Source organism: Pungitius pungitius, chromosome 15, assembly GCF_949316345.1.
Source record: "Pungitius pungitius chromosome 15, fPunPun2.1, whole genome shotgun sequence".
Classification (NCBI taxonomy): domain Eukaryota; kingdom Metazoa; phylum Chordata; class Actinopteri; order Perciformes; family Gasterosteidae; genus Pungitius; species Pungitius pungitius.
Genome location: NC_084914.1, coordinates 9,171,334 through 9,194,304, shown reverse-complemented (window position 1 = coordinate 9,194,304; position 22,971 = coordinate 9,171,334). Strand labels below are relative to the sequence as shown.

Below are 22,971 nucleotides of genomic sequence, written 5' to 3'. Positions count from 1 at the left end.
GTGGGAACTAATACGAAGAGCGCGGAAAGAGACGAAGCCGAGCGGAAAAGCCCGAACGGTTAGTGCGGGGGTCAATGCCCGTCCGACCCATTACGGAAACTTGAACCCGACCATCTGAAACTGCAAGTCGGCCTCCGTATACTTCTAAGACCTCTTGCATTGCGTTTGATCCTGTCTAAAAAGTCTACATGTTTAATCCGTATCTGATCTCATTTTGGGTTACATTAGGGGAGTAATAAAGTATATATATATATATATATATATATCAATCTATTTTCTCATACTTACATCTTGCATGAGTCACATTACCTACATTTTTTGACTTTGTGCGTTATTGTAGTATTTGTATGGGTTTGAGAGCAATATTTGACACAAAGAAAGCTCTTTATTGTTCACGCTGCCACAAACTTGCATGAATGCATTTATTGTTGTTGTATGAGGGACAAATGACACAACTCTTTGTAGTCCTGGACTTTGTAGTCCCTTTGTAATGCATTTATTTCAAGCACTGTTAAGACAATAAAAAAACAATATCACACCAGTCTGCATCAGATACCCACATGGTAGGAATTTCATAAAGGCCAGTTTGACATCTGGTGACAAGGGGTCGAAAGGGGAACAATAGCTTTTTGACAACACAAAAACAAGTGTGGAAGACTTTACAAACAAGATGGAGGATGATAGCTGTGAAGACATGGCGTTCATCCCACACATGCCGACACAAACAGAGATGAGTTGTTCTGACCGCTGCTATGGACTGCTGCTGCTGAGACCCCCAAAAGATAGTTAAAAAGTATAAAATGATAATTCAACTTAAAAGACAGTATTACTGTTTGGTTGGGGTACAAAATAAAAAACTGAAATCATAAAAACATACCGAGATATACATATATATGGCATTAAAAAATCAAGGATAAATCCCATATAGACACAATGTTTACTTTCCCCCGAGCAGACGAACACACTTCTAATTTGAACCTCGCAATATCTGACCACATTTTAAGGCTTAGTATGTGCTAAACATCCGTGATGAATTTCCACATTACTGGTTCCCTCCATTAGGCAACAATATAAATGGGTGCCATCATTACATCTAAGAACAAAAGACAAAAGGATTTCTTTGTAAATAATCAATCTGAAACAAGCATTTTGGTTACTAAAGTGTTCCTGAATGAAAACAATAAGGAACATATTAAGAATGGCCATAAACGTATAAAATAAAAGAATACATAGCTGATAACACAATCCCATTTCTTAACTAAACACTGCTGTAAAAACTCAAATCAGTTACTAGTAAATATGTTATAACATTTTGGGAATATTCTTCTGGGATGTGAAGCATGCACAATCCTTTGAGGCTGATTGCAACATGAGATTAAGACCCTGTCACGTCACACAATGTATCTGAGTCCATCTACCCTTACAAGGTCACTTTTCAAACAACACCATCTACAGCTGTTATAAGGTCCACCATCGTTTATACAACATACATCAACAGCATTTTAGTTATCAGAGCTGCAACAAGACTGTTTCCATATCAAAATATACAAAAAGATATCACCTCTACCCATTCCTTCACCCACTCAGGTTGAATTCCGGTCATTTTTTTGGGCTAATAATTTAACAAATACCATGAAAATGTCACGCTTAGATTCACGCTGAAAGGTAAACATTCATTCATAACACGCATTAGAGAAAACCGCCAAGGGAACAAGTTTGTTGAATTCGTCCTGAAATATGAATGTGCTCTAAAACTGTTACACGGCTACAATAACTTCTGCAAACACTTGAGCTAGACTAGGTGAAGGAGCTGGACGGAGGCTCGATTCAACACGGTTTTACAGGACAGTGACAACAGTCTGGCTCCATGTAGTCACAGAGCTTTATCTACACACCTGTATGTTGATCAGGTAATGATTTACACCACCGCTGGAGGAGAGACACACAGATTTTGAAGGACAGACAGGAAGTGAAAGAGCTCATGCATGCATGAAGCTTCTTATATACAACTACAGTACCTCTTTTCAAATGGATTTCTATGGCTAGACCATGATTTGGCACCACAGCTAGACTTCCAAGTAATAAGAAAGTTTATATTGTTGTCCTTCAAAAGATGTTAATACAAGGCCAAAGTTTGGAATCGACTAGTTCAAATGGCTGGCATCAGCGCGACAGAGAGGCAGCTCGCAGAGGATCGTCTTAAAATTCTTTCATATACATTATATGCTTCAGGTTTCAAAGCCTCATTCCGAACATGAAACTACACCTAGTTCTTGGTGGGTATTGAGGTATAAAAAAAAGAAGAAATGGTACAACATTGAGTGCCGTTACCTGTCCTTTTCTGCAACTGCTGTAAAGCCACACTGACATCTTTCTGTGCGCCTGTTCTTTTGTGCATTTCGTGAACTAAGAGCAGCTGAAGCATCCGAGGCATTTTCAACAGCCAGAAAAACAAGATGAACATAAAAAGTCATAAATAGGTTTTGAACATAACAAAAATGTTTACAAAGTACATCAGTCACAGGTGCCACAGTGATTTGAGAACCGAGAGAAGAAACAAGCAACTAGGAAGTAAACATGGTTTGGCAGTCATTATTCTGTTAACAGTGTTGCAGGATGCATATATTACTGAGATACTGTACATCATTATTTTGTTCTTCTGTCTTCAAGCAGTTGCCTGTGATGATTTGAGACTTGGTCACAGTTTTCTGGACGCACATGCAAGGCCTTCAAATGTAATTGCAGTAGCAGGTCAAAGACTTATCTTCACTTCTTACTTCCTCACTGAGGCTCGCTGGCAAAGTGACACAACTAAAACCCTTCTTTGTCCTTCGACTTGGCTTTCTGAGGTGTTTTTGAATCCTGCGATCCACTTCTTTCCGGCTTCACGGCGGATTCTGACTGGGCCGAGTTCATCCAGGATGCCGTGAATGCTTTCTGCTCCATGACGGGAAGCGTTGGGCTCGGCGTCGCATCTCTCTCCTCCAGATCATCGAAACTCACTTCCTGCACGGCCTCCTGTTTCTTAAAGGAGTCCCTTCGCTCCGACAGCGCCAGCTTCCTCATCACCACCACCTCGTCGGAGTGGTGGCCGCCGCCGCGGTGCTGTGGCGAGGTAGTAGAGCGGTAATGCTCGCTGCCCCCACTGGCCGTGTCCTGGTGGCCCCTCTGGCCTCCAATGTAGAGACCCTGACGGCCATGCTCGCCGACGCAGACGAACCCGGTGGCGGTGTACCCCTCCATGTCCTCCAGCCCCTCCCCTTCAGACAGAGGAACCTCCATGGTATGGCGACGGGTGCTGTAGGCCTTCCTATCCACATGGTAACCCCCCGTCGCCTTGTCGCCTGTCAGCTTCTCCGCAGACTGGACCCTCTTGAGGAGCGGTGACCGCGGCGGTTCTGCACTGCGGGGACGCACAGAATGGCGAGTGATGGTGGGAGGGGACAAAGTCTTGCCATGGAAACCCTGTAGAGACTTGGGATGACTGGGGAGGCAGGATGGAGAGCACTGCGGGGAGAGGGGCTGAGGAGGGGGGATGCAGGCCAGCGGTGAAGGAGGGATACTGCTGGTGGACTTGCAGCGACCGGCTTTGTTGTAGCGACCCAACACGTGTAAGGAACTGGGACGGGCCTGCGGGACAGGCGAGTTAGGGGAGCTGGAGCAGGGAGAGGAACTTGAATCTGACAAAAAAACAAACAGAAACAAAAAAGTTCAGCATTAGTAAACATTTTTCCAAACAAGACCAAACTTAGAGAACAAGACCCAATGAGATTAACTGCTCCCTTTTTGGGATGCAACTCACCTCCAGAGTGATCAGGAGCAGGAGAGCGACAAGGCGTAGAAGGCCCAGGAGAGAGACTCTGTGTGGGAGAGCCGGAGAGGCTGTCGCTGGATGACTGGTGGAAACCTGACGAGAAGCTACGACTGCTCTGCATAGGTGGAGGAGGAGTGTGCTTGGATAGCTTCTTCAAGATGCTGCGACGCCGGCTGCGGGAAGAGCAAAGAGGTGTCAAGTGTCTATGATATTGTTCCTTGCATGCTTACTTGAGAACAAATAGTCTCTCTGAAACAACCAGGAAAAAAGTCAAACTTCAAAAAGTGCAAAACTCCCAGACTGAAAATATATCCGAGAGAATCTAAGAGAGAAGGTTGGAGGAAAATGATTTTATGACAGTTAACTGAAGCCACTAGTAATTAACGTCCAAGTTGCCTATTTTACATTAACGCTAACCTTTAGACCAGTGTCTAATAGTATTGCAGCTGCTGCCGGAGCTTGATCATAACTTCATCATCCCCTTGTGTACCTGTCCTGTCCGTCCTTTCTTTTGCTCTTCTTGCTGCGTCGGGCCATTTTGGCCTTGTAGCTCGCTTTTCTGGCAGGGCCCACCTTGATAGAAGTGTTCTCCAGTGCAGTAGTCTGCAGGGTCACCCTGTTCCCACTCTGTTGAAAACAGACGATTAACATACATTCCTTTCTCTCAGGCATTCTCGCTGAAGAGCAGAGCCACAAAATGAGTGTTTGGGAAACATTTAGAACTACATTCACTTTTATCACTTTGTTTATCACATTGTAATCATGAAAATATTTAATATGCATGCAGAGAAATTATAAAATTGTAAGATACCTTAAGCAGGAGCTCCACCACCTCGGTGTGGACCAGTCCCTGGACCGACTCCCCGTTGACGTGAGTGATGAGGTCACCAGCTCTCAATCCTGACTCGAGTGCTGGACTGTCGTCCTCAACACACTGTGGACACAAATGCACGCGTTCAACCTCATATTAAAACTGCTGAGCACACGACCATGTAATCGGCCGTTGCCATTAGTAACAGCCATGCAATTATTACAATCAATGTTTTATGGATACCATAACATTCAAGCACAGCATCAATACAGAGTTAATTTGCCACAATTACTGAGTCTCTATGGTCTTGACCTTTAGGGCCATCTATAAGTAAATCTGAAGACCCGAAAAGTTGTTTCAATATGTTATTTTTAGAATTAAACGGTTTCATAATTACACCCTAAATTCCCCACTATCAGCTACACCTGAGATAAGGACACATACCCAGACCATGTGGTGAACCGTGTAGACGTCACTATCTCCCATGTAGACTCTGATAGCCCGCAAGGCAAAACCAAATCGCTTCCCAGAGCTGTGGATGACCACCGGAGGTCTGAGGCAGCTGACACTAACGGAGAGGTCCCTGCTGGGGGACGAATCTCTGGACGAGGGATTGGACGACAGGGACAAGGACGACTTGGGGCTCGTAGGAGGACCTGCCGAGTCATCTGGAGAGGGAGGAGACGGTCAACGGATTGTAACGCTCATCATTCTTCCATCAAACTATCATGATAGTAACGCTAAAAGGCTATTGTACGCGACGCTAGGACTGGATAACATCATAATTAGGCAAGTGACATTACTTTAAATTAACCAGCGGCCCGCTGTAGAGGGCACTATAAACACATAAGTAGGCTTCTACCTGGGGTGATGATGAGGGAGAGACCAGAGACAGAAGCAGACTTGGGGACTTTTCCAGCTGAGGACCTGGGCTTCTCTGGGGTCTCCAGCTGGTGGGCGATGCGCCGGGACGCCCCCCTTCGGAAGGAAGGCCTGGTGCCTGTGCTGTTGCTTCGGAGTCGAATGCGCCGGAAGTTGGAGACCATCCCGTCTAGAATCAGGAGGAACAGAGTGTGAGTTATAATTGCTGCAGAACAGGTGAAGATAATGTACAGTGATCTGTGTGTGTGAGTCTCACCTTCCTCCTCGGCAGAGATGGCGAAGCGTGGCATGATGTCGAGGCTCTGGGTGCTGTTCATCACCAGTGGGCTCGCACTGCGCTCTGACTGGGAGGAGCTCGACGATGCACGAGGACGCAGACTGCCAGGAAAACACCGTAAAGATGCAGGATTTTAGTAAATCCTGTATATACGTATTAAGAACTATGAGTACGCTTTTTTCCCTGTTAAAAACTATGACGAAGAAAAACCTCCACAAATCAATGTTCAAGCTATTGGTTTTAGCTGCTTTACGAGCAGGTGAATGAGCTCAGTAGTCATTGGTTACATTCATTTTGAGTGACCAATCATATACGCTGTCATTCTATTAAATTCTCATCCTGAATATGAAGTACTTCATATTTAACGAGAGAGAATTTCGCACTTTAATCACACATATTTCAGAAAGCAGAGGCGAGAATGAGTGCTGACTATATCACTCTCTCACGTTTCATGCTCCCACCTTCCCCTGTGTCCATCTGTCCTCTTGTCTCCACTGGCCAAGTGTTTGTGTCCATCGCCAGGGGAGAGGACTCCCCGTCCGTCCCATCGCTCCTCCTTCTCCTCACTGACGCTTCGCTCCGATGACGACAGGCTCTGGTTGGACGGCGTGGAGGTGGACAGGTGCTCCGTGCTGCTGTACACCTAGAATTTAAGAGTCAAATGTAGATGTTTTATCAAGAAAAACATTTTTTTTAATAAAATATAATTGCAGAAATGTTCTACAACTGAAGTACCTTGCTGAAGCGGTGGGCCACGGAGGAGAACTGTCGGAGCTCCAGAGAAGACTCATCATCGTTGGTTTCATCATCGTCATCCGAGTCCAGGTGACAGTAGCGCTCTGATCGGGCTGTAAGGAACCCAAACATTTAATAATGACAAACAAATGACTCTGTGTTCCTCCACACTATTGTGACCAAGAGGAGTTACTGAAAAAGTCCGTTAGTCCTGCTGTTTTTCTAACAAAAGTTGTGTCTAGGTTTGTCTGTGTACACGCAGATGGAGACCCATGTTTGCATTGTAGTTAGTTAAGTCCAAACTGGATGACGCAAGGTGTGTTGTTCACAAGTGTTGACACTTACTGTCAAAGTAGCTGGTGTCATCCTCAGTCTCTAGTTGTGGTATGAATTCAGCTTTCTGTCTCAGGAGGCCGTTCCAGTCCAAACCAAAGAAGAATAGGTGCATTTTCACCTCAGTGGTTCCACCTGGAACAAATAAATAAATACATAAACCAGGCTTTCATATGCGATCACCCTCCTCAGCCAATTGCTCCACGTGTCTCCCTTGATACCTTAACATCTTTCTTTGACACCCAAGTGAATGGTTCCCTGGAGTTTTCACATGTAATAATAGCTTTGTTTACCGCGGCTCTGCCTCACTCACATTACCACGTCTTTTACAAAGGCATGAAGGCGTGTATTTGGTATTAAATTATATCAAATTCTGCCACAATAAAGGCTCAGATTCAATTCTTTTAAGGTAAAAGGGTAATAACTTGAAATATCTCCAGTCACTCTTGCGCGGACAATCCCTCTCCTATGAACCACCAATTGCATCGTTGCCATGGTGAGAAGAAATCCTCTTCTTGGCCATGCAAAGGTAACATTGCAGGCTGGTCTCCATAGGGCCTATTCCACTCATTCAACATCAGTCACTCTACTACCAACCTGTTCCCAGGCGCTCCAGAGGGCTCTGTCTCAACAATCTGGTGATAAGGTCCTGGGCATCAGCTGGCAGAGCGTCTTCCCCCTCAGGCCAGATGATGTCATCTGTACGAAGAAACACATACCAGGATTTAAATGATACAGAAACACAAACCTGAGGTGCCTGTAACCTATAAGTACAAGATAAACAAAATAATAAAATGTATTGTATGCGTAGTTTTATGCGTGGCAAAGTTGCATGTGGTGACTCAGGAGCAATGCACTTACCATTGACCACCTGACCAAAAAGCTTTTCTGGCGTGTCTCCAAAGAAAGGCACGCAGCCCACTAAGAACTCATACAGGATGATGCCCATAGCCCACCAGTCTACTGGCTTCCCATAACCCTGCCTCAGGATCACCTCTGGAGCAATGTACTCCGGAGTGCCACACACCTGTAAAAGAAAAAAAGAAAAAACACACAAGAGAGGGAAGATTGATGTCAGTTAAGGTTATAAACACAACGAACGAGATGAGAAGACGAGGAGGGACGAACCTGTTTGTCGATGAACTCTCTGGTATCCTTTTCTATATGCCCTTCATACAAGTTGGTGGTCATGTTCATTAGACCAATCTTTGACAGCCCAAAGTCTGTCAGTTTAATGTGTCCCAAGGAGGTTATTAATAAACTGCAAAAGATGGAAACATAAATATTTCATCAAACGCTAACTTCAAAACATCGATCTCAGACTTGGTGCAAGAAATATCAAACGGTTGTTTCTGAATATTTAGTTCCCTCTTCAAAATGATTGCCTCAAAGAGGAAGACAGGTCTAAAAATAACGAAAGCTTAAAGTACTGTATGATGCCTCAAAGCAGAGGGGAAAAAAGGAGGACTCACTTGTCAGGTTTCAGGTCTCTGTGTACGATGCCGTAGTTGTGGAGATACTCCAAAGCCAAGACAGTCTCTGCAAAATACATCCGAGCCATGTCCACAGGAAGAGGACCAATGTTCTTCAATAGATTGGCACAATCTCCACCTTAAAGTGCAAAAACACACGCTTTGTTCAGGCTTTGTGAATAACTTTGTGAATAACTTGTGACTTGTGAGGGGGGACATGGAGAATGTAAACCTCACCTTCCACGTACTCCATGACCATGCAGAGGTGCCTCCGTGTCTCAAAAGAGCAGAACATAGAAACCACAAATGGGTTTTCAGCAAAGGTGAGGATGTCTCGCTCAACAAACACCTGCTGGATCTGGTTTCTAAGGATCAGGTTCTGCCGGTTGATCTTCTTCATGGCAAAGCGTTGACGGGTTTCCTTGTGGCGCACCAGAAACACGGTCCTGTATGGCAGGAGAAAGGAGGACAGAAGAGGCGAAAAGAAGGACAATTAGGGACAAGCAAGGATAGAGTTCAAATGGAAATGAGGTAAGTTCAAAGGGAGATACAAGGAAAACAAGGCCACAAAAAAGATGAGGAAACATACGCATCAACTACCAGGGAACATCCGTTCAGACTTTAAATTATATTGCCTAGAGAAATTCTAAGAGTACTCACAAAAATACTACAACAAGACATCCTCATTTTAGTTTCATTTCTGGTTTTATTGGGCTCTCTGTGGTGCACACAAAGGGACTGAGTCAGACGTAAACAAAGAAGTCTGTTTTACTCACCCATAGGCGCCATTGCTAATGAGCTTGATAGTCTCAAAGTCGCTCTCCAGTGGTTTTCTACGAGGAGGAGTGCCGGCTGCTCGGCTCTGAATCACACACGAACCAAAAAACAGGAAGTTACTAACTACTTTACTTCTGAAGAGAATGAATTCCTTTTCCTTCACTTTATTGTGAGAATGTGTCAGTTTGATTTTTCAATTTAAGCTATTTAAACTAAGCAATTTAAACTATATCTGTGTTGTTTTACATTTCTTCAGTACAACTGCCATTGCCTTTAACATTACATCACCCTCCACTGTTTCATATAAGCTTTTACCTGGGAAGTTGTTGCCTCTCCCGTGTCATCAGACTCCCTGCTGGCCGCTCTGTGCAGAGGACTCGTCTGCTCCAGGTGAACCATCTCTGTAACAGCAGCAGACAAACTGATCACATTTCTTGTACTATAAATAAACATCAGGGAGGACTGCTAAGTGACTAGTCAACTGGTTTTAAATGATACACACACTGTTGCAATGCAATGCATCAATAAAATAAAATAAAATGGCAGGAGGAGTAGTGCCACTAGAATTACTTTTTCCCGGTGAAATAAAAACCTTTTCACAAAGTCCAAATATTTTGAAAATCATGAGGTTATAACATCATAACATGTCATTATTACTACAATTAGCAAGCAAAAGTGTTCATTCAAAATAGAATCCTAAAGGGCTAAACTGGCAGTTAGGTAGGTGACATTTAAAAAGAAATGCTGCACCTTCTAAGGGATCCCTGTTGAGGCCGAGCTGGCTGATGATGTATCTGGGAATATCAGTCTTGATGCCATGGCCCACCTTGGCATGACCCTCTGCAGCCTCCAAACGTTGGTAAAACTCCTCTGGATCAAACTCCTGTGTTGTGGTTTAATCATTTTTTAAACATCATTTAGTTGTCCTCTGCTTTTAGAATGTGAAAACACACTACAAAATACCCCAATAGCTGAGGACGGTGTTGCAAAAGCAACACACAAAGTCCCGAAAAGAAGTAATGAGGGAATCGTTAAGAAAGATAATTTAGAAGGTGAAACCAGCATGTTTCTCCTAAGGACTTGAGAATTTTAATTACCAACTACACACCAACTATCAACATCAAATGTTGATATTGCTTATGTAAAGGACCGAAACATCAACATCATCCTAACGGTGTTGAGATAACTCAAAACTATCATTACTTCACTATATCATCAATGTATTTGAGTCTCTGATGACATCTGCGTTGGAAGGGAGAGATATCCTGTACGAGAATCCGAGCTGATAGGCGTCATGTTGACGTTGTGTCCCTCCTGTACCCACAATCTCTTCTGTGTGGGCCAGTCAGTCTTACCAAACACTCCAGGAGCCTGGCCGGCCGAGAGATGATGATGAGAATCTTCTTGACCAGCTTGGTGATGACGGTCACCTCCTCGCTCTCTGATCGCTCATACGCCTGATCAGGAAAGGATAAAGGATAACGGATTATCATTTGGACTTAATGCAATTGGCACGAGTCATGAGGCAGCGAGTCCCTTCCACACAGGCTGTTTGGCTCATCTTATTTTTAGCATCTCTTTAATCTCCTAACATCATCTGTTGGCGACTCAGATCAGGGCTGGTATTTTACTGGCTCACATCCATTTGCATTTGCCGCCTTGTCAGACTTATGAAATAACATTCTAATCAACACTCATTGTCTCCCAATCTTAGTCAAACATTGCCCTGGTCAAAGTCGGACAACGGGTTAGACAGCAGAACATTTGGAAATCGGCTTTGTGTTTCACCCCTCAAATCTGTCACAAGTCAGGTTACAACAATTTTTTAAATAAAGTATAGTTTCTCAAAGGTGCAGTGAAAAATAGAAGAAAAAACGTAAGCTTAAAATAAAGTCTTTTCAGTCTTCAAGCTGGAAAACCACTTTGTTGGGAAGCTGCAGGAATAATTACAGAATTGTGGCTTTGGTGTCACTCCATAGATCAAAATAAGTTTAAAAAGAGACACAATTACTGACCAATGAACTGGAAACAGCCGTGAATGTAACCAGTCATGCATTTCAAACCAATATATCCAATAAACCTACAGCATAGTATTGTCCGAGAGGGACGTTGAGCTCCCAAAAAAACCAAATCTATTAATGATGTCTTAGAAGGAACAAACACTGGGCTGAAAAACAATCCAAAACAAAATTGCCTGAATGGTCCATGACTCAGACGGACAGGCATCTTGTAATGACCTGAAACACTCACCTCGTGCAGCAGCTTCTCCAGTTTCTCCTGAAGCTCCACAAAGTACCTGGAGGTGACCAGGCCTTGCTGGGACTTGTCCAGACAGTCTCTGGCGAGCTCCACCAGCTGGTGCTGAATGAATCCCAGCACGCCGTCAGCCAGGGGCAGGGCCGTGTCTGGGGAACACTCTGCGATGATGTCGAGCAGTCGACACTCCATCTGGGCTGTCGCCTGGGAAACGACCAAGATGGAGGACTTTGTTTATCACAGCGACAGCAGAACTGTATTCACAACTCCTTTCGACACGGTTCCTACAGGTGAGCGAGTCTAGCCTTTAGCTGGTTTCCATGAGTGAAAAAGTCAAAGAGAGAAAGACGGCGGGATGAAAACGGGGGGAAAAAGGACCGACCTTAGGAAAGCGTTCTTTGTAGACATGATTCATCATGACAATTTCATTGTCAAATGTTCCACAGGTTCGTCCAGGGCTGGATGATCAAGTAAAAGGAAATAAAGCAGAACGGAGATACAACCACACATTAAATATTATATTTTTACACAGATCTGATGCACCATTTATGGGCAGTGATGCCAGTAACTTAGTAACGCGTTACTCTAATCTGACCATCTTTTTCAGTAACGAGCGGACATACATCCGCCCCGCCCCTGGAGTGCGTACAGCCCGCCGGGTGACAGCCGCACCGTCAACGACCCGTCAGCAGCACAGCAACCGCCCCCCCCGACTCGAGTGTTGGCATAACCAGTTGTCATTTTTATGTTGAGGCGGTGGGTGTTGTCGGCAGCTGCTGAATGTCACTAATAAAGTCACTTGCAATCTAAATTAGTTACTTTTAAAATCAAGTAATCTGTAAAGTAACTAAGTTACTTTTTAGGAGTAATCAGTGGTCAATAATCCGATTACTCTCTCCAAGTAACTGTGGCAACACTGTTTATGGGTGCTCAATTTGAATAATACAAAACACACGTTGTCAGGGGATCTAATCTGATCAGGGCATGGAGGAGAGAGGCTTACAATACACAAGTATACCTTACTTATTTTTTTTACTATTTTTAAATCAATGTCCGGCTCAAAATGTGTCTTGTTAAAGCTACATTAAATCTACAAATTTCTTACCAGTAAATTGCAATGTTTGACAGAACGTTTTTACCGCCATCTTGGGTCATAAACACAGCGTGTTTAATGATTACACAAATGCAAATCAAATCAGGTTCTCATTTGAAGTATCCATGACCACATCTGTTGTGTGCACAGGGCTTCTGTTACGAGAGGGCACCTTTAAAACCCTCGGTGCAAATTACAGATCAAGGATCTGTCATCACAAATGATGGAAATAGCTATATGGGGTGCCTCCATGCATTGCATACTACAAATAACAATATTGTGTACTTTACTATTTCTGTGTAACACAACAGTTGCAGTTCCTCAGCAGTGTTTTTATTTGAGGGCAATAAGAAACGCTTGACACACCCTGAGTTATTTCAGAGCCACATAGTCACATGGCACTACTCCTTTTCCACAGTCGATAGGTGCAGTCATTTCGGTTTGCTTTCGACAGCGTTAAAACATTCCAAAAGGCTGGTGGAATTCTCTCACTGATAAAATTATTAAAGGGATTTTTTGCTCCATCTGAAAACCATTGGTCTGTGGTCAATTTAACAGACCACCTGTACAAACATGCTGCTTTGCTGGATGTACATTTGCGGGGTTTAAACTTCTCTGACCAAGCTAGAAAGTTAACAAGCCCACATCCTTTTTAGGATTTGACTTGTTAGTTAGGAAGAATAATAAAGAAATTTTTGGCACAAATCTTGACTGTAACCTCTGTTGTAGACAACAAACACTTCATAACAAATTTTGTATATATCTACATGTATATGTAAATATATATAAATGTGTGGTATGGGCAGGGACACACAGAAAAAAACATCATATGAAATTGTTGCCAACACCCTTCACAGCCCATTATTAAAGTCTCCAGCAACCTCAAAACTCTTCACCCCAACAGCTATTTAGAGGGCTTGTTTTTAAGTGTGTGATGAGGCAACATGATCCCCTAGATATGCTAATCCAGGGTAACCAACACTGGGGCTTTCTTCTAGAACCACCTTCCAGCTCGTTTTTAATTGTTTCTAATCATAAATGACAGACGTTACGGGAAGTTGGGCTTTAGTGACTTCAGATGTTTTGAGCTTGCTTACCAAGTGTGCTTGTTTACATGTCTGTTTACAGCGCTGCTACGAAGGACCACACAGATGCAAACTGAGGGCTTGCAGGTACTGTTTAACTGTCACAGACATATTTCAACTCCATGTTTGATTCTGGCGGTGGAAGTCTTTGAATGTGCTCCACAGCTGGCATCTTTAATTAGTAGAGCAATAGATTCTAAGCACCGTGGAGAAAAATCTGACTGCAGCTATAGTTAGAAATACTTATTGTCTAGACCAAAAAAGAATTAACTTGTGGCTACTGGATGTTGGATAAGTAGCTAACCAACTCAGCTCACATAGTCAGACATTAATGTATTTTGGCTGTCGCTGAGCTGTGTGGCTGAGGCTTTACTTTCATGAACTTTGAGAAGCATCTTGATTTGTAAACATAAACATTTACTGCAGGTACACTAAGGTACTTTGGTGCTTTTACAGTGTTATCACACTACTTATTTCACATTGATGTACACACACATTCACAAATATAGTTGACTAATTGATATGTTGATTCGATTTGGAACAAGAAAGCATCACTTGCAAACTTGTCTACCAGATAGGTGTCTTGAAGTAAATAATTCAGTATGACAACAGCAGAAAAAACGTATCGATTAAACAAAATCTTGAAAGGCAATGGACACCCAAACAGCCCGTTAGGCAAACTACCATGGGCGGGCGTCCCTGCCTCTCCCCCTGAACCCGTATGCAAAAGCTACCTGAGACTGCGAGAGCGGAGCCTGACCGGAGGCGGGCCCTGTGCTCCTTCCTCGTCCGCCACACTCTCCGTGCTACGGAAATGTTTGAACAGGAAGTGGAGATCATCTTGTGTGGGCTGGAAGGGCAACTGGTGCAATAGCTCCTGGGAAGACGAGGACTGCGGGGGAAAGAGAAATCGGGGATTTAAAAGAAGAGACGTAGAGAGTGGGAAAGAATAGTGCACAAAGCTCGGTGTGCTGGAATTTATTGTAAATATGTAATAAAAGCAAAAACCCTTTTCGTCTTTTGTATTTGCACATTTGTAGCCATATCACATTGTTCTTCTGCTGCTTTAATGACATAACATTGCTGCTCTGTCAGATTCACTAATTATTGTGTTAATGCTCAGTGTTACGGCTTTCACACACCACCATAGTTCAAGAATATGATAAGAAAAGCAGCTGTAACGTCAAAGTTTACAAATCCCTTTATTTTAAAAATGTTCTACGCTTCTAAAGAAGAAATTTGGGGCCACAGCGACGGGTGTTGTGTTGGCCATGCATGCATTAGTTTTCTCTTTCCAAGACCAAAAGTGTGACACGCAGCCTGGAATTTATGAGGACTCCCATCTGGCTGGAGCCTTGTGTTTCACTGGAGGAAGAGCAAAGACAAACAGGGGCTCTTCTGAATGTAGAAAACAGACAGAGACAGAGAGGGAAAAAGTGAAAGGAAAACAGAGAGAAAAGCACACAGAGTAACAGAGTAACAGAACACAGGAGGGGAGGAGGAGAAAGATACTCCGAGGAGGAAACCAGAGACGGTTCAGAGGCGACCGAGGGCAGCATAAAGACCTCACTGACAGCGAGCCTGAAAGGGGCATTGTGTGGGGAGCGCTGACCTCACCGTCTCGAGGCCATGTGGTCGGCCGTACAAAATTACAGCCGTGACATTGGAGGACGGATTTTGTTTTCACAGCCCACTGCAGTTTCAGTGATGACTTTGAAGGCAAAAATTTCAAAAGTAATCAACACAGAAACCGTCAACAAATGGCTGGTGGGTGTAGCTGGGCAGCATGTTGCGCTCCCTGCGTTTCCACTTTTCCCAAAAGGATATGCCGAGTGAGGAAATGTGAAACGCTGCACTCCTGTGTAAAGTCATCCAGGAAAAAAAGAATCTGTGCATTTCAACAAGAACTTTTCCTCAGTCAAAAGAGCTAAATTAATTGTGATGTGGAGTTATATATTAAATGAGTCACATGTTGAAATATTCCAATAAAAATACTTCATTGTTGGATTCAGACAGAAAAGCAGAGTTAATAGAAAAATGAAATGTATTTTAATTGAATAACTAATTTAACTAATTTAGAAAACTGTGCATCTATGATATGAATGGTTCCAGGATAAGATAACTTTGGGGAAAGGATGTAAACTTTCCCTATTTTCTATCTGGAGTGGAAAGTGCGATAAAAGGCTGTTGACGTAGCGACGCATCATCGTTGGTTATCGTCTTGTTGTGAGTGAGTCATTCAAGTACAGTGGCCAGTCGGCCTATATCTTATCAATCAAGAGAACGCTCATCAAGACCGCCAAGTAACAGTGTTTGTTATGATAGGATTTTTTTCCACCTGAGAATGTCAACAAGCATTTATAGGTAGACTTGTTTCCCACCCTTACACTTCCATTAGTCAGCACTTTAAGCTTTAAGCTCACACCATGCCCCATGGCCGTGTTTTGAGAGGGAGCAGAACACCTTGCAGGGAAATGAAGACACGCACTGAGAGGGAAACACAAAGCGACTCACAGACACTGATGAACTGGGGGCGTTGGTGCAGTATCCAGAGGAGGGAACAGACGCCACGGACCACCTTCGCCCATCCGCCCTGCAGACGCAAAACAGTAACAGACTGCTAAGTGGTAGCTCCCCAGTACACATGAAACATACACATGACCCGCTCAAATCTACAAACCTTTGCCTTTTACCCCCTATCACTTCATACAAAACTGACCATGCAAGTTTAACTTGATAACAGCCAATACTCGGAACTGTGTTGGAAAAAAAAGAAGACAAGACAAGACTGTTGTTTTCTTACCTTTCAGTGCGTGCCAGTTGGCTGATGATGAAATGAGGAAGACCCAAATGAAGAAGGATAGGGAGGAAAAAGGGGAAGAGTGGCAGGTGGAGACACAAAACGAGAGTTAATAATTAATTGACAGCTACAGAGCAGGTCTGGCTGTCAGTTATAACAATGTTAGACTGTCAAAGCTCACAGCCAGTGGCAGCCGGTTGTTCAACACCTGCCAGGCGTCCCTCAAACTGCAGCATTGACACTCACTGAGGCTTGGCTCGTGACTTATTATACACACACACACACACCAACAAGATGCACACACAAACAGTGCCTAGTGCTTACAGCCAAAATGAGGTGTGAAATGTTCCCATCTACACCTTCTCTATAGCCATTGCCCTTCCCACTTTGCCACTCAATGTGTCCCTCTGAGGACGGCCTAGATCCCCTGCCTGATCCGAGGGATCTGCGAAGAGAGAGATGGTCAAACGCTTTCTCTCACTCTCGTAGGGACGTGCAGCTAATTCAGGCGTGACACAACGATATTGGGACTTTTCTGCCGCGGGTGTGTCTGACGACTGAGGATTAGTCAGGTGTCTAAGACGCCTGCGTTTCCTCTTCTGCTTTGTATACGATACGCATGTTATCAAGTATGCGTCATCAAACGCTTACTTCTGATGCCCGCTTTTGTTATTAGGTTTCTGCAGGTCTTAAAGGATAGAACCTGAGGTTAACAACACAGTTTCAAATAGAAAAGGCGATGCCTGCAGTGTAAAAGGACCAAAAGGCAAGGGCAAGATTATAATCTCAAGGTTAAAAAAGAGCATCTTTAAAAGCAAAGAGAGCTGCAGCTCAACTTTTATACCTTGACCTTGGGGTGGTTTCTACTTTATTCCTCCAATATTGTGCCAACTATTACATGCCTGACTCTTCCATGTTTACATGTTTATACAAAATAATTGCACAAACATCAGGGCTATACAGCCTGTGTGAATAACAGATGAACCCAGTGGTGCTCTTAAAAGTGCAGCCACAGCATCTGCCTGCACACTGGCAGCTTAAAAATTCTCAATAAATATACACTCACCGGCCACTTTATTAGGTACCCCATGCTAGTAACGGGTTGGACCCCCTTTTGCCTTCAGAACTGCCTCAATTCTTCGTGGCATAGATTCAACAAGGTGCTGGAAGCATTCCTCAGGGAGTTTGGTCCATATTGACATGATGGCATCACACAGTTGCCGCAGATCTGTCGGCTGCACATCCATGATGCGAATCTCCCGTTCCACCACATCCCAAAGATGCTCTATTGGATTGAGATCTGGTGATTGTGGAGGCCATTTGAGTACAGCGAACTCATTGTCATGTTCAAGAAACCAGTCTGAGATGATTCCAGCTTTATGACATGGCGCATTATCCTGCTGAAAGTAGCCATCAGAAGCTGGGTACATTGTGGTCATAAAGGGATGGACATGGTCAGCAACAATACTCAGGTAGGCTGTGGCGTTGCAACGATGCTCAATTGGTACCAAGGGGCCCAAAGAGTGCCAAGAAAATATTCCCCACACCATGACACCACCACCACCAGCCTGAACCGTTGATACAAGGCAGGATGGATCCATGCTTTCATGTTGTAGACGCCAAATTCTGACCCTACCATCCGAATGTCGCAGCAGAAATCGAGACTCATCAGACCAGGCAACGTTTTTCCAATCTTCTATTGTCCAATTTCGATGAGCTTGTGCAAATTGTAGCCTCAGTTTCCTGTTCTTAGCTGAAAGGAGTGGCACCCGGTGTGGTCTTCTGCTGCTGTAGCCCATCTGCCTCAAAGTTCGACGTACTGTGCGTCAGAGATGCTCTTATGCCCACCTTGGTTGTAACGGGTGGTTATTTGAGTCACTGTTGCCCTTCTATCAGCTCGAACCAGTCTGGCCATTCTCCTCTGACCTCTGGCATCAACAAGGCATTTCCGCCCACAGAACTGCCGCTCACTGGATGTTTTTTCTTTTTCGGACCATTCTCTGTAAGCCCTAGAGATGGTTGTGCGTGAAAATCCCAGTAGATTAGCAGTTTCTGAAATACTCAGACCAGCCCTTCTGGCACCAACAATCATGCCACGTTCAAAGTCACTCAAATCACCTTTCTTCCCCATACTGATGCTCGGTTTGAACTGCAGGAGATTGTCTTGACAATGTCTACATGCCTAAATGCACTGAGTTGCCGCCATGTGATTGGCTGCTTAGAAATTAAGTGTTAACGAGCAGTTGGACTGGTGTACCTAATAAAGTGGCCGGTGAGTGTAGATGAGTCATGCAGTCTTGTGCGTGGCAATTCCATCAGGAGGCCTCCCCTCTTCATCCTGCAGCTTATGGTGCAATATGTCGTACTGCGCTGCAACATTAAATGCACTTCATAGGACTGGATATTTCGGATAAGCTTGCTATACATTTAAAGTACATTCAGCAAGCTAGTAGTAGCACAGTGTATTTCCTCTACTGGACGAGGGTGCTTGTTACAGCTACTTTATACCTTTATATCCCGGTTAGTCTGTAAACAGGTGCAACAAGCGTGAGAGGGCAAGCTTTGCCATTTTTCCCCATAATCACAGACGCCCCGAGTGATGAGTGTGTGAATCGACCCGCCTAACAGATACCAAGGGCCATGTCCAAGCCAATGACCCTGGGCCTTTTTGCAGGTAGGACTTATTTCAACTACAGGGGTAACAGGGACAAAACCGGGCAAAGTCATTACTCATGCAACTCAGTTTCCTCCGTAGCCAAGGATCCGGGGGTGTTAGCATATTGTTTATGGTCCTCTGGTTCAAATAAGTGAAAACCTTTACCCTCTGGTTAAGTTTTAGTTTTTTGCAGAAAGAATGACGAACCTAATGTTAAAACTGGGGTTTTAACTGGGGGACTAAGCTAAATATTTAAATCTGAGAAACCGGTCCAACTCTTTTCCAATAACAGTAACTAACAATTTTCCAGTTCTAGTACTAGGCGGGGAAAATGCTACTGTGCTCATGTGACTAGTCTCAAGCGCATCAAACTTCACATCCAAAAGCATTTGAGTTCATCCTTACCTTCGGGCAAACTGGAAGTTGGCAGAGGTGCTGGCAGAAACATTTCTGGGGCTTTCTGAGGGGCTGTTGCCAGCTGAAGAGACAAAACAGTTACAGAGTTTAAAAGAACAACCAAAGACTATGTGTATGACTCGGTGCGTGTTTGGAATAATTCCACGAGCTGCCCCCTTGTTTTATGTGATCGGTTTGAAATGTGCTGCATGAATGTTACGCGACTGATTTTCACTCATCTGTTTCATCATGTTTTAAATGCACTAACTGCTTAACAAGACCTCCTTCTTGCCTAATCAAAGGCTCTGTTTCAGCACACAGAAAAGATTCCCAATGATGATCACACCGCACAATTTTAAAAAGTTGACCTTAAGTTGCTTTTTGAGATTGAACTAGTCTCCAATACAGACCTTCAGGTACCTGGAGGATGGAATGAGGAGCTTTGAGGAAGCTACAAAAAAGATATGATCATGAGGAAAGCTATTGTATCTCGTCGCACATTGTGAGCCAACAGCAATGGACACTTGATCAACACACCAGCGTGACTTAAAATCAGGCTGAAGGCACGAGCACTCACTGAAAGCTAATGTGTTGGTCCACACATATTCCACCGCCATCCGCTCGTCTGTTTTTCCATGTGATCATATCCGCGCAAAGTATGCGCTTCGGAGCCTCCGGTCAAAATGCCAAACGGTATCACGCACGGAGCAGACACCCAAATATGAACAACACACGTACCTGTGGCGAGTGGGAGAGGTGAAAGAGGCCGCGAGAGCGTGGGCGACGTGGTGCCGACCCCCAAGCTCCTTCTCTTGTTGTTACGGGAACTGTGAGGAGCAAAAGACACAGCGGAGAATGAGCATTGGCTGAATGTTAGGCAATCATAAACACAATCACTGAGCAACAGTCTTTTATCAGAGGGGTAAAAAGTCAAGTAAAAAAACACAGTCCACCTCGGAACTGGAGTCGTTGATTGAGATAAGAAAAAGCACTGATAACTGTAGTGATAGTAAGTTAATAAGCAAACATAATCGAACAGGATGTACTGTGCATTACATTCACCTAACGTGCCAACACAAATTAAACAGGTCACATCTTTCTGTTCATATATTCAAGAGATTAAAAGGTTTTCTGACTACAGGAGACACCAAAATAATGGAAATATATTAACATAAATCAACACCATGTGAATAATGAGTTGTATGGACTATTTAGTAAGGTACTACATTCAAGCATCAGATGATGTTTCCTGTGTCTGGAGGTTCATGTGATAATATGAGAAACATCTGGAAAGAGTAGTGGTTGTACCAGTGGGAGCAGTTGATCCTACAGAGCAGATTGGGCTGGTTGTTACAGAATGAAATGCAAAGAAATATGTGGACCCAATGACTCAGGTGACACATCATAACAGATGAATACAAACTGCACGAACTTGGAAACAAGACAAGAAAAATCTATGAACAGGTTCCTTAGGATTCACGAAACCGTGGAACTACTGAGACATTGGTTGGCTTTTTTTTGAGCAATACAAAAATCAGTCACTCTTTGTAGTTCCTGTAATCAGTAAACCGTTTTCTTTGAAAACATCCTGGATAAAAGTGGTGACCAGCAGACCGGTTTAAATGTTGGCGGATACTATTAGGTGGCATTTCAGTGAGCATGAGTCACCCTCACATGCCAGTGTAATTACCATGCCCTTACATATATTTTCAAATTATACGTCCATTTCCTGTATATGTGTTTATATAAAGGAGCCTGGAGGCCCTCTTGGAAGCTGAGTGCTCAGTCTACATGGGCCAAAGTCTATACAGAATAAAAGCTGGGCCCCGTTTTTCATTTACTTTTACATTCCCCACTAAGGTGAACACAATCCCTTCGTTCTTTCTGCCCCATCAAAATGATGTTGATGCCAGCCCTCTTTCTCTCTGGCAATGACCTACAATAATTGAGGACAACAACAAAGCTTGACGTTTCTGGGTCGATGCCGAGGCGGATTCCAGCAGTGTACGGCCCCCCCAACCCCAAAAAGACTCAAGGCGGCAGCGACGGCACAGCAACAGGGAGAAGGGAGAGCCAATAAATGCCGCCTTCCCACGACACACCAACCGGAGAAAGATGCTGCGCCTGTGAAATATCTTCTTCTTATCAGATAAAAAAACAGACACCGACACTTCACTGTATCACACCATGATCACAAGAGAGAGCTCTATCAATAACAGCGACAAGGCCACTGATATTGCTCATATTATCAACAATAATGGTAGCCGAGTAGCACGATGAATGTAGGCCACTGAGATCCAGGCCCTGCGTGTCTCACATGGCTGCCGATGGGGAAGGACTGCATTTATTCACTGAGCTCCATTCAAAGTCACGCTGTGTCGAATGAGTTAACGCGCTTGACACTCCACGCAATGTCGTTCCGGGATGGATTTAAAACAAATACCGTACATTGCCTGCCTTTAAATGATGGGGGGGGGGGGTTATGGTACAGTCGGTCTAGCAGCGCGTGTAGGTTATTGACAGCTGCAGACGACCACATCCTGCAATAATCACAACTAAAACGACATAGGCGCTAGAATATTGACACTATGAAAAATGACTAGAAATCCATAAATGACCATTAGGTCACAAAGACACGCCGAGTGTCCGCGGCGCAGCAGCTCTGCTCTGTGAGGTCCGATTCAAATGAGGACACCTAGGACCCTAAAGCCAATGCACTGATCACATCAGCGTATCGATCCGCGCTGGGAGATTGTGCCTCGCTTTATGCGACAGCTGGTATCAGACAATGCCGTCTGGCTCCACTCACACACACACACACACACACAACACTCCACAATGGCCACGTTTCTCGGTGGAAACACAAACTAGGGCGGATGTAGCAGCCGACACATGCAGTAACGTACGCGGCTCAGACACCGCGATGCCACGAACCGTCTCGAGCCGGATAATGTTACCATGAGATGGGGGTTTTCTTGGAAGGGGGGGGGGGGGTGCGTTCAAATATCTCAACATTAACGTTCAACAAATAGCCGTTTGTCGGACAGTGAACGCAGCCGACGTCAGGCGGAGCGGACATGACTACATAGCGGTACCATACCGCCACGGGTCCATTTAGGGAAGAAGAAAAAGAAAAGAAAAAGCCTGCCATGTTTCAATTTACCTTTTTGACCTTTTCATCATGGCCCCGGTCACAAAACTAGTTTTGTAGCTCGGCAACACGGTCCAGTAATAGTTCTGGTCAGACATGTTTGATGGCTGTTGGCGGATGAATCCAATGCAGATGTGATGATTGTCCTCTCGTTAAAGCGGGAGCATCGCGTCTTGAGGAGTTGTTATCATCGCTGGTGGCTGGGCCAGTACGCAGTCAGTGCCCGACGCCTGCGACTCCGTCTAGCTCCGGCACGAACTGAGCCAGACCCGCGGCACGGAAGCTCGGTGATGGGGAGCGACTGCCATGTCTGCCATGTCCGCCCTGCGCCTCCCGGCCGCACCTTCTCCCCGTTACTCGCACGGTTTCCGAGAGGGTCCTTCTTCTGTCGCGTGGTATGACATTATCGAGCGATATGCACGGCTAAACGAGG

The 22,971-nt window shown here is 44.4% G+C and overlaps 1 protein-coding gene across 2 annotated transcripts in view; it reads right to left on the bottom strand.

Annotated features, from left to right (window-relative positions):
• Nucleotides 1-458: 458 nt before the first annotated feature.
• Nucleotides 459-22,971, bottom strand: part of mast3a (microtubule associated serine/threonine kinase 3a) — a 29,808-nt gene continuing 7,295 nt past the window's right edge. The window contains exons 1-27 of one of the 2 annotated variants that reach the window (XM_037458576.2): nucleotides 22,551-22,964; nucleotides 20,126-20,214; nucleotides 19,397-19,469; nucleotides 16,339-16,359; nucleotides 16,050-16,128; nucleotides 14,270-14,427; nucleotides 11,740-11,815; nucleotides 11,352-11,561; nucleotides 10,457-10,558; nucleotides 9,852-9,984; nucleotides 9,417-9,502; nucleotides 9,101-9,186; nucleotides 8,562-8,770; nucleotides 8,325-8,463; nucleotides 7,981-8,113; nucleotides 7,714-7,879; nucleotides 7,450-7,551; nucleotides 6,865-6,987; nucleotides 6,520-6,632; nucleotides 6,246-6,427; nucleotides 5,764-5,885; nucleotides 5,488-5,676; nucleotides 5,070-5,293; nucleotides 4,626-4,748; nucleotides 4,305-4,441; nucleotides 3,803-3,987; nucleotides 459-3,680 (exon numbers count right to left, since the gene is read on the bottom strand). In XM_037458576.2, the coding sequence (XP_037314473.1) occupies nucleotides 2,812-3,680; nucleotides 3,803-3,987; nucleotides 4,305-4,441; nucleotides 4,626-4,748; nucleotides 5,070-5,293; nucleotides 5,488-5,676; nucleotides 5,764-5,885; nucleotides 6,246-6,427; nucleotides 6,520-6,632; nucleotides 6,865-6,987; nucleotides 7,450-7,551; nucleotides 7,714-7,879; nucleotides 7,981-8,113; nucleotides 8,325-8,463; nucleotides 8,562-8,770; nucleotides 9,101-9,186; nucleotides 9,417-9,502; nucleotides 9,852-9,984; nucleotides 10,457-10,558; nucleotides 11,352-11,561; nucleotides 11,740-11,815; nucleotides 14,270-14,427; nucleotides 16,050-16,128; nucleotides 16,339-16,359; nucleotides 19,397-19,469; nucleotides 20,126-20,214; nucleotides 22,551-22,636 (4,215 nt within the window). In that variant the 5' untranslated portion in view covers nucleotides 22,637-22,964 and the 3' untranslated portion in view covers nucleotides 459-2,811. Of the gene's footprint in view, nucleotides 3,681-3,802; nucleotides 3,988-4,304; nucleotides 4,442-4,625; nucleotides 4,749-5,069; nucleotides 5,294-5,487; nucleotides 5,677-5,763; nucleotides 5,886-6,245; nucleotides 6,428-6,519; nucleotides 6,633-6,864; nucleotides 6,988-7,449; nucleotides 7,552-7,713; nucleotides 7,880-7,980; nucleotides 8,114-8,324; nucleotides 8,464-8,561; nucleotides 8,771-9,100; nucleotides 9,187-9,416; nucleotides 9,503-9,851; nucleotides 9,985-10,456; nucleotides 10,559-11,351; nucleotides 11,562-11,739; nucleotides 11,816-14,269; nucleotides 14,428-16,049; nucleotides 16,129-16,338; nucleotides 16,360-19,396; nucleotides 19,470-20,125; nucleotides 20,215-22,550; nucleotides 22,965-22,971 lie in introns of those variants that run through there. The other variant, XM_037458577.2, reaches the window with a different exon arrangement.